The 11,485-nt window shown below is 38.3% G+C and overlaps 1 protein-coding gene across 1 annotated transcript; it reads left to right on the top strand.

The window, feature by feature from the left end:
- Positions 1 to 9,877: 9,877 nt before the first annotated feature.
- On the top strand, positions 9,878 to 10,853 carry twist1b (twist family bHLH transcription factor 1b). The gene is made up of 2 exons (XM_044117582.1): positions 9,878 to 10,581; positions 10,747 to 10,853. Exon 1 carries the CDS (start codon positions 10,023 to 10,025, stop codon positions 10,530 to 10,532), a length of 510 nt encoding a protein of 169 aa, XP_043973517.1. The 5' UTR covers positions 9,878 to 10,022; the 3' UTR covers positions 10,533 to 10,581; positions 10,747 to 10,853.
- The last annotated feature ends 632 nt before the right edge of the window (positions 10,854 to 11,485 follow it).

The raw sequence follows: 11,485 nt of genomic DNA on the forward strand, positions 1-11,485 counted from the left end.
AGATATGGAATAACATAGTTCATCCAAAGATCAAACAGCCTCCCCTGGTGGTCACAAACAAAAGACACCTCACACCTTTATTTTTTACTTTATGCTTTAATACAGGGGTGTCAAACTCCAGTCCTCAAGGGCCACTGTCCTGCAGCTTTTAGATGTGCCACAGGTACAAAACACTGGAATGAAATGACGTAATTACCTCCTCCTTGTGTAGATCAGTTCTCCAGAGCCTTAATGACCTAATTATTCTATTCAGGTGGTGCAGCAAAGGCACATCTAAAAGTTGCAGGACACCGGCCCTCGAGGACTGGAGATTGAGACCCCTGGTTTAATATCTTTAAAATGACAGTAGGACAAATAAACATTTTTCTATCACAAACTAGCTCAAACCTAGTATACCTGTTTGGTTTTTTTCTGCTTTTTAAAATGTATTAATGAACTTATGATGACCAACTCTTAAATTCATATAATCTTTAAAATGGTGTGGGCCGAAATTAAAATTTTTTCAGCACTAATGTAGCAAAAACTTGTGCGGGAAACAACAGCATCTTAACCATCAGTAGGAATGAGGAGAAGAGAACCAACAGCTTTACAATCTTTTCTGTTCATGTCAGGATCTCATATGGTAACATAGCAATGCCCAGCAGGTCCACAAAGCTCTGCAGCAGCTGAGCCGACACACCTAAATACATGAAATCCATGTCATAAATACTCTGCCACTCCTGCAATAAAGTCAATCCAGGCAACATCCCACACCCCTAAATAATCAATAACCGCAATTTCACAATCAACTTTATTATTAACAAATAAACTTTATTGTCTACCTAATTTTTACAACTTCTCTTATCATTTTGACTTTTTCTTGTCATTTCGAGTTTATTGTTAATTTACCTTTTCCACAATTTTCTCATCAGTTCAGCTTTGTAAAATCATATCAATATGATTTCACTACTTGATTATGATAACTATAGATCACATTCAGGAGCACAGGAGGCCAACCATGTTCTGGTGTTTTGGGTTTTTTTTTAAGCTTCTGCAATAAACCCTCCCAAGTGACGTTTTGTTCGTTACTTGGGAGGGTTTTGAACAATGAATATCAACCATATAGATTATATAGGTTTATATTTTTGTTCATATTTTTGATGTTCAAAATGTTCATTAATGCACAATGGCCCTCTTGAGTAAAAAATACTACTAATAATAAACATTACAAAAAATCTGAAATGAACCCTGACTGACAAATGTTTCAACAATTTGATGTTACTTGCATACAAAATTATATAGATGTTCACAAATAGAAAAAAATACATGGTTGATATTCTATATCAAGCTTAATAATGCCCCCTTACATTTTAGAAAGTAGAAAGGTCATTTGTTATCAGTGACATAATTTTATTGTTCTTATTTATGATTGTGAGTTTCCCTCATACATTTATAGATCTTCGGTCTTAGACTAATTTAACTAGGTTAGGATTATCACAGTGATACTGTATGAGAGAAACAGTGATGAATCTGTGTATTCAAAAGGCAACATTTCAGTAACACCTCCCACAAAAATGATAAAGTTACTGATTCTCCATTAACAGATATTTTCAGTGCATAGGTCAGTGTGTTGGTCTCTCTGTAATCTGGTGGAATGTGTGTGGTCTGCTGCATGGCATTCCATCATTCAAAGGCAGTAGAAAATGTATGGTACTGAACATACATTATGGCTTCAAAAGGAGAAGAAATACTAAGTCAAGTTTGCTTAGTGGAGTGAATCCTGTGTTTTTCTTCAATTCTTGGGTTGTGTTTTTGTCCTTTTGTATAAAATTTGGTCAGTGAAACTCTTCTTCAAACCTGTGGAGGAGGGTCTCTTGTTTGTTTTGTGTGTGCGTGTGTGTGTGCACGTGTGTGCGTGAGTGTGGCAATACACTGCTGAGATGCCAGGTCTTCCACAGACCCTTCGTCACGCTGAGCTGCCAAGCTGTGAAAACATACTAGACGTTTGTTGGTTTCCAGCAGCTAATAAGGTGTCGTTGTGCGCCCGACCCGTCTGATGTGCCTCAGAGCCATTATAATCACATGTGCACTTCTAAAAGATCTATTACATTTGTGCAAACTCACGTATCCACCTCTGCGTGCACAGAATCAGCCCTTCATTCCACAGAAATCTCCACTTTTCACGAGATAAGGCTGCAGGACCGAGTAGCCTTTTCTGTTTTTTCTCAGACAAAGTTAAACTGTACTCTTAACAGAAATGCCTTCTTGAGGCCACGATTAGAACCTGCAACATCAAAGCACTCGGCTTTCAAAGGCTTTCTTTTTACAGCTAACTTCAGGAGTACTGGCTCCTGTGTGTCCAGACAGCTTTTATAAAGGACTGTTTTCATCATCACCTCTCAATTCAACACCCCAAATCCTCCTCCGCCACCACTGCACCTCTGCTATCAGAAAAATCATGTTACTCTCTCTGGATTTGTCTTGAGTGAGTCATTTTGAGACTGTTGTTGAGGAAAAAAATGTCCAGCTCTGGTACTTGACCTTAATAGTCCAGAAAGGGTTGATTAGGAGCTATCTGCAGCTCCTTTTTGAAGAACGCACTTCTGTCTTTTCTCATCCTGCTCAGTCGATCCATCTTGGCGAGCTGGCACCGGACCAGTTGTGGCTGGCTTTTTAATGGAGTGAACATGACTATTGCTGTCAATTGTGGGGGAGACTCATACATGCAGAGGACCTGGGTTTGTTATTTCAATAGATATGAGAGGGCCGATAAAGAAAGGCGGCCTTCTGAGGGCCAGAGCTGAAAAAATAAGACGGGGTCTCTGCGGATCTGGAACTGACTCGGTGAGTGAGAGCCGGAGTCGGGTCTGCCTTGACGTGACCTCTGGGAGGGGCACCTAATGACGCCTGGGGGTCACTCCTGACTGCTGTGTCAAATTGCATGAGTCAGTCATTTACATTAGCTTTTACAATAACACCCCTTCAATGCAAAGCAAAAATAATGAAAAATGTCTTTACCAGTTATTTTGCCACAGCTGCAGTAAGAGGAAAAAAAAGCCAGTAACATGGTAGTACAGTATGTGTCGTTTTTCTCCTTCTTTTGCATTTGTACTTGTCATTCCATGAGAGTCTTATTGCCCAGTCTGTTTCCCTGCGATAGACTGGCGACCTGTCCAGGGTGAACCCGCCTTTCGCCCGGAACGTTAGCTGAAGATAGACACCAGCAACCCTACCGACCCCATTAGGGACAAGGGTGTTAGAAAATAGATGGATGGATGAATGGATGGATTCCAAGAGTATCTCTGTAAGTGACCGATGAAGGTTTACTCTTTATTAAAGATTAACACAGGAGGAGATGTCATGTGATGACATCATATTTTCGGGAAGCAGCTGTGTTTTCTGATGGTTACTTCAGCAGAAAGTGGAATTCTGCAGAGAAATCTGCTGAAAAACATAAACCTACTGTGCACGTCTATTATAGTTTAAGACTTGTTTCTTTTAAAAGTGCCAAAAACTGACTTTATTATATAATGTACAAACCAGCTGCAGTTGGGACAGCTTTAACAATTAGGTCATTGAAACAGTGACTTTCATAAGTATTCACACCCTTTAAACTTTTTTTCCGTTGTGCGACAACTGAAAACTTGAATGTGTTTTTAGGAATTTTATGTGACAGACTAAAACAGAGACACGTCTAATTATTTTTCAAAACGTTTTACAAATAAAAATCTGAACAGTGTACCATGCATATTTATACAGGCCCTGTGAGTCAATACTTTTTGGAACCCCTTTCTCCTACAAGCTTAAAATCCTTTCAGTATAAATTAAAAAACTTTTCTTATCTAGAGACAGAACTTTTGTCCATTATTCTTTGAAAGCTCAGAATGATGTCAGTGCTATCTTTCCACCAAACATAGCCGTTATAATTTTGGACAAGTTACATTTGGTCTCAGAGGACATCAGCACCTTCTCCCACTTCCTGGCTGTAGCACCTGCATTGCTTTTGGCAAACTACTTATGGCTTTTGTTCTTGACTCTCTTCCATACTTCCATAAAACCAAGATTCATGGGGTGCGTGACCACTCGTTGTTCTGTCAGAAGATTTTCCCACCTGAGGCCTGGATCTCTGCGGCTCCATGGAGCTCTTCTTTGCTTCTCTGATTAATGCTACTCTTGACATCTGTCAAGTTGGGTGGAGAGTTTAGGTATGAATTTATAATTTGTGCCTATTTTCAAGTGCTCCATGAGACGTTCAAAACCCTTTTCCCCAAACCCCCCTCCTGATCCCCAACCCATTTCCCCTACCAAGCAACACACTTCCTCCAAGACCTGTCTGCTGTCTTTCTAGGTCTTTATCACACTATTTGTTGACTAATACCTCTGTCAAACCTCTGAGGGTTCCACAGAACAGGTGTCCACATAGTAAACTTGATTCACTAATTGGGTTAAACGGTGTTACACTGAAGGGTGTGAGAGTAGAGCGGCTGGCTGAATGTGAATCCCTGGATGTGGACTTTGGTGTCACAATATGACAAAATGGAAGAAGGACTTGTACAGGAGCGAATTAGGCATGATGATAAAAGTGTGTTCTAATAATAATCAATCCATCCATTTTCTGCACCCATTTATACCTGGTGGGGTTGTGGGGAGGATTCTTATTTCAGCAGTTTGTTGTTGAGATGCAGGTTTCACTTGGAACAACCTGTCAGTCCATTAAAGCGCAACACAGAGACACAAAAGGCAAACAACTATATGTAAGGGCAATTCAGAGGAATCAGTAACCCAACATATTTTTAGACAGTGGAAAGACACAAGAGAACCTGGAGAGAATCCACACAGAAGAAGAGAACATACAAACTCCAGAGCCAGGATTCCAAACCTAGAAAATGCTCAAGTAATTTGTTGATTTTGCTTTTTTTTTTTTTTTTGCCTGGATGAATGACAGTAATCTTGATTTCAAGGGTGAATTAATCAAAAGAACTAATTGTTGTATCATTGTTTTAAATGCTTCTAGCCACTAGTGTCTTTGTTCTTCCCAGTCTGCTTATTATGATCCCAGTCAGAAATAGAAATGCTAATACAACCACTGGCATGTTTCTGGTTTAAACTTGACCTCACTGATTACTGTTCTTTATACAACTGTACTTTTGAACAATACAACATTTGTCTAAAAGAGTGTGAGGCTTTTTCAGTCTATTTCTCATTTCATTTCACTGTGCTCCCATGGTTAAAAGAAAATTCTCTTTGTAAGGTTTTACTTAATATTCAGTCTGAAACGTTTTTTCTTACTAGCTACTTTTTTTTGTCAAAATAGCTAACATTCACTGTCATCCCGATTCTTTTTCTTGTGGTCAGAGGGTTTCAAAATTGGCTATTGGGTGTGGTCTCTGGTAGCTGATGTATTAGGACCAAAATGGAAAATGTAACAAGAAAAGCAATTTGTTAAGAACCATGCATGACCCGAGGATTCTGACAATATGTTAATTTATGTGTTCCTGTCTTTGGATTTATTTATTTAATTTATTTATTTATTTATTTCTAAATGTCGTGCATTTAAGGGGTCAGGTTTGGCTGGTGCTGCATTGAATAAAAATACCAATTTGCAATATAATATTAACCGCACATTCCTTCCTCCTTATCTTGCACATTGTAGAAAAGTCTTAAAAAGGGCTGTTGTAAATTAAAATCCTTAGTTTTGGGATTCTGGCTACTATTGGTTGCAACACATTGGTTGTGCAGATCATACGTTATGATCTGCACATCAAAACTACACTAGGTTTTTCTGGTGTAGTTTTGCATTCTGCCATACAAGTCTAGTGAGAAGTTTGTATTTATCCATTATGGGAGTGGATGCCTTGTGTATGCTGGGATTTTAATAACATTTTTGGAGTGATAAAATAATGAATTAACTTATATGGAAAACATTAGTACAGAAATATTAGTACATTAAATTTTAATTTGGAAGCTTTGGGGCATTTATCTTATTTACCCAGGGTCATGGACACACACTTTCAATTATCTTAGTCTCCTTCATCAATGCATAAATCATCAACCTATATTGCTGGAACAACGTTATGTGTCTTAATTTCAGCCTTCTTGTTGCTGATTGCCGGTGAAGTTGAACCATTTTGAAGTGATCGTCTGTCTTCAGCATTCCAACGCATTTGTGCAAATCATCATTACCACTGACAGTGAAGCAGTCATTCAGCATAATGCTGCCGCCACCATGCTTGACAGCTGCTACATTGCTCTTAAGTTTGAAACTCTCACTTTGACTTTCAAATGTTGCTATCACTGTGGATAAGAAGCTAAATCTTTGTATCATTTAACAGGCCACAGTTGGGTCTATTTCCTTTCTTTACAAAGTGACCTGGGGCCCTTTTAACATGTTACCAAAGTCTGAGCCTGGTGCATTGTTGTGACTTTGTGTGAATTAAAGAAATGCATAAATGAAATAAAGGTTTTGCATCCAGTTTTTTTTATTTTTAAATGGACTATTGCTGTGTTTTCTCATCATTCACAAGAAAAAGAGAATATTTCAAATGCATCTTTAGTAACCCTGAAAAATATACTGTTGATGTTCTTGAGGATTGCATATTTATTTTTATATTAAGGATAACATTACATAAGTTAGATTATAGAATTGAGTATCCTTAAGAAGCAATAATTAAGTACAACCCATCCTCAAATATTTGTACTTGCCAGTGCTAATGGTTATAAATTTGCTTTGCTTATGACCCAATTTTAAAGGATGACTACTCCTAAAATACTTCAAATGACACATTTATGTGCAGGACTAAAACTTTGTCTCTACTTTCCATTTTAATTTAAGGAGCAGGCTCATCAATCTGTCATATAAACCTTTAGTTTAAATCTCCTGTGTTATCTGTTCTTTTGCAGAGAGCTCTCCAGATAAGAGAGAGGCCATGGTAAAACAAGTGGGTTAAAAAAATCCTTTCTTTACCTGTGTTGCTGCAGCAGGTAGAGCGTAATGAGATCAGCACCATGGACAGAGGCGCAGGACAGGTGTAGTCACCTGAAACACACTCAAGCTGCACTATTTTGTCATCATAAACAATGAATGATTGCAAATTAAAAATATTAAAAGATGACATTTAGAATTTAGTTTGCAAAGAAGGAATTTTGATTTTTTTTTTAAATCACCAACAAGACTAAATGAGGTGAGGTTATCATCTGTTCTTGTAAAAAATGTAAAAAATTGAAATTTAAAAAAAAAAAAAAAAAAATCTCAATCCACACTTAAACAAGCCTGTGCTCCCCCTAGAACAATACCTCACTCTGAGGCCTCCAACAAGATGTAAATGGATGTTTCACTGGTGTTGTGACCTCTGACCCAGAATGCCCCCTTGCTTCCTGAGCCAGATGCTGCTCCTGTGGACCACAGTCTTCTCAAACCTAAACAAAGTAATCCTCCGCTAAACAAGATGGATATTGTATCACCAGCCCTGTTAAAGCTGCAGAGCGCAGCACACAGAGCTTCCCTTCTCTCCGCTCTGAATCAGAAAACTTTAACCGCTTCCACTGTGGATGTACAAACACAAATTGTATGGGAATACAATGTAAGCTGCTGCATTTATAAAGTACTTTCTGTTATATTTTTGCTGAATGGAAACAAATGTTTCAGCCAATTTGTAATAAAAAAATAAAAAGATTTTAAAAATGTAATTTGATTATATGTTGTATTCAATGCCTTTCAAAAGTATTCATAAGCCTTGAAGTGCTAAAATATAAATATATTTTGATGAGGGGTACTGTGATAGACCAACAGAAATAGTGTAACTTTGTGATATGGAAACAAGACAAGGTTTTTCTGCTTTTATTTAAATTTTAGAGTGTGGGATGAATACAGTCCTCTTTGCTGAACACCTCAAGGTTGTTCAGATTGAACAAAAAGGATGTTTGAACAGCGATCTTTACAATTCTCGCCACAGATTAATTTTATCGTAGCTCTCGCTTTATGCTCAGGGTCATTGACCTGTTGGAATCTGAATGTCCGCAGGAGTCTAAAGTCTTTTGTCTCTAGTGGGTTTTCGTGATGGATTGCCCTGTATTTAGCACCATCAATCTTCCTATCAACTCTGCTTGTCTTTCGCTGCCAGAGGAAAAGCATTGCAATGGCATGATGCTCCCAACAGGATGTTTCACCTGGTGTTCATGGTGATGTGCAGCATACCACAACATTTAACATATTTGCTGTGCCCCCTGCATGGCAAGTGGAAACCATTATTTCTTATGGCTTCCTTTTTACAGTGGCTTTCTTTGGCCACTCTTTTCAGTTCTGTTTTTGCTCAGTCTGTCACTTCAGGTGGATAGAGTTTGTGTCTTGGTAGCTTCGCAGTGGTGCTGTGCTCTTTCCAGTACGCTCCAGAAAATGCTCTGTGAGACGTTCAAAGTTTTTTTTTTTTGTTTTTTTTTTTTTGTTTTTTTTAACCTAAATCTGCTTTATACTTCTCCAAATTTTTGTTGACATTTCTGATGGATTACTTGGTCTTCACAATGCTTTTCTTTTTTTCTTTTCTTCACTAAATCTACTTTAATAAACATTTGAGGCCGTCACAGTGCAGCTATTTCATCCCAACTAGACTTCTGAAAGCAGCTGTACTGGAAATGATTCAAGGGTATCATAATGAAGGTGATGAATACAAATCCCTGCTATAATTTTCAGATTTTTGAAAACCATGTATCATCGTAATTCCTCTTCCGAATCGTGCATTACTTCACTTGGTCTATCGTACAATATTTTAACGACTGCCGCTAAAGTTTGTGGATTTTTGATAACAAAATCGGAAAATGTTCCGGAGGGTGTAAAAACGATTGGAAACCATTCTGGTTAAAATTAGTTTAACCCTGAAATGTCAATGTCAAGATTTATGAGAGTATTTCCCAAAATCAAAATATATTTCAAAAACCTTTGATTTTCTTAATCCAGCTTAAAACATGTGACTACAATATTGCACAAAATATTACAGACATCTGAACTTTTATTTTTGTAAATCTAGGCTATTATAAACCACAGCTAATAAAAATCCCAAATTAAGGTTTTCAGTTTTCTGTTTGACAAATAAAAAGTATTTTTCTGTAGAAGTATGTTCTACACAATCATGCAAAAACCTGCATGACCGTTATCCATTGGACTGTCACTGACAATCTCCACAAGGGGGACAAGTCACAAAAGGTAATTGGCAAAGAAGTTTGATGTTAACAAAGTACTGCATGCCATTAGAAAATTGAGTGAAAGGAAAAAGTGTGCTAGAATCCATTAATTCATACAGAAGTTCTGACCAAGTACCCTGTGCATTTTCCATAGCTCTGCAGTTATCCCTATCGCTTGCCCATCCTTTTTTACTACACTTTTTCCTGCCACTCAACTTTCCACAAATATCTACCTATATAGCAATGTGCGAATGTCCAGCTTTGCTAGTAATCCCCTTTTATGGTTTCCCCGTAGGGTGTCAATGACTGTCTGCTGGGCAACTGTCAAGTCAGCAGTCTTCACTATGATTGCACAACACATATTATAATATTTGTTTGTTTACTCCTCTGGTTTGATTTCCATTAGCTGTAAATTATAATAATCTAAATGAACCTAAATAAAGGCTTGAAACACATCGCGTTGTATGGAATGAACTCATCAAACACAAGATTCGGTTTGTCAATTGAATTTTTGCTCTAAATTTATTTTTGCCACAATAAAATTTAAGTTGCATTTCTAAAAAGTTTAACAAAGAAACTTGAGCTTTCTGCAGAGCTTCTCAAACTGTTTCTCGGATGTTCCCGCCCCTCAATTCACGTATTTCAACTTCTCAGCCAATCATGTTCTCTCAAACAACAAAAAAGTTTACTACATGTAGCCTATAAGAAGTTCTTAATTTTCTCAACTAACAGAAGAGTTTTTTCCTCCAAGGAACCTATTTATGGATTGTTTTGCGGTGGATCTTCAGGTGGACCATCTCCCAGACTTCTCATGAGAGGGGAGTGAATTCTCGGACCCCTCTCTGGCCCTACGTCTTCTCAGGTGGGAGATGTCTGAGGAAAATCTCGGGGAAGAGTCGGGAAGCTCCCCCGTCTCTCCTGTGGACAGCCTGAGCAACAGCGAGGGGGAGCCGGACAGGCAGCCGAAGAGAGGTGTCGGGAGGAAGCGGAGGACGAGCAGGAAAAGCGGGGACGACTCGGACAGTCCGACACCGGGGAAAAGAGGGAAGAAGTCCGGCAGCAGCAGTCCCCAGTCCTTCGAGGAGCTCCAGTCGCAGCGCGTGATGGCCAACGTCCGTGAGCGACAGAGGACCCAGTCCCTCAATGAGGCGTTCGCGGCCCTGCGGAAGATTATCCCCACGCTGCCCTCGGACAAACTGAGCAAAATACAGACCTTAAAACTCGCAGCCAGGTACATCGACTTCCTCTGCCAGGTGTTGCAGAGCGACGAGCTGGACTCCAAGATGTCAAGCTGCAGCTATGTGGCTCATGAGAGGCTGAGTTATGCCTTCTCCGTGTGGAGGATGGAGGGAGCTTGGTCCATGTCTACATCTCACTAACATCTGGAGACTTTTTTTTTAATTATTATTATTATTTTTGCCCAAAATGGTACGCTTAAGTTTTGTTCTACTAATATGCATGACCCATTACTGAAAAAAAAACATGCTGACAAGTATTCTGAAAATATTATGCAACCTAATAATCCAGTACTTCAAAGCTTAGTTTGCCTCTCTGCAAAGTTCCATGGCAAATAACCCGTTATCTAACCTACAGGTGACTGCTGAATCTACTTATCAAATTCTGAAGGGACATCCAATGCTGGAAACATGGGATCAACCAAACCAAAGACGACTCCGTTGCTCCGCATGCTTGAGGACAATATATATATATATATATATATATATATATATATATATATATATATATATATATATATATATATATATATATATATATATATATATATATATATATATATATATATATATAGATATGTGTGTGTGCGTGTGCGTGTGTGTGAGGGTGTGCGTGTGTGGGGGTTTGGGGGGAGGTGTGGAAGGAGGAAGAGGCCCCCGTTGCTGGGGCCCCATTTTAATGAGCTTTCATGTTAGCGAATGTTACAAATATATGTCGTTTTTATTTCTTTCTTTACCATGTTGAATGCATACATTTGGACTTATTTCTGTGGAGATCAAATTACATGGCTCACGGCTGACTTTGTGGAATTAACCTGTGCAAAAAAGAAAGAAAAGGGGAAAAAAATAAAGAAAGACAGGGAGAAAGAGAACTTTCAGAATGCAATTATTTATTTATTGGTGAAACCTGTTGCCTTGAGAAATAAATCCTGTGTATGGAATGGAAAAAAGAAGTAAAAAATAAATAAATAAACTCATTCCATTTTTTATATTACCTTGTTTTCTGTAAATGTTTGTATATGTTTTTGCAATAAAGAAAAAGACGAAGGGAAATATCACTTTGACTTTTTTTTTAACCCCAAGTTTTATTATATTAA

This window comes from Gambusia affinis, linkage group LG05 (genome assembly GCF_019740435.1).
Source record: "Gambusia affinis linkage group LG05, SWU_Gaff_1.0, whole genome shotgun sequence".
Taxonomy (NCBI): domain Eukaryota; kingdom Metazoa; phylum Chordata; class Actinopteri; order Cyprinodontiformes; family Poeciliidae; genus Gambusia; species Gambusia affinis.

Coding starts and splice junctions, on each gene's coding strand:
- twist1b (XM_044117582.1), top strand. CDS start 10,023: ATGTCTGAGGAAAATCTCGGGGAAGAGTCGGGAAGCTCCCCCGTCTCT.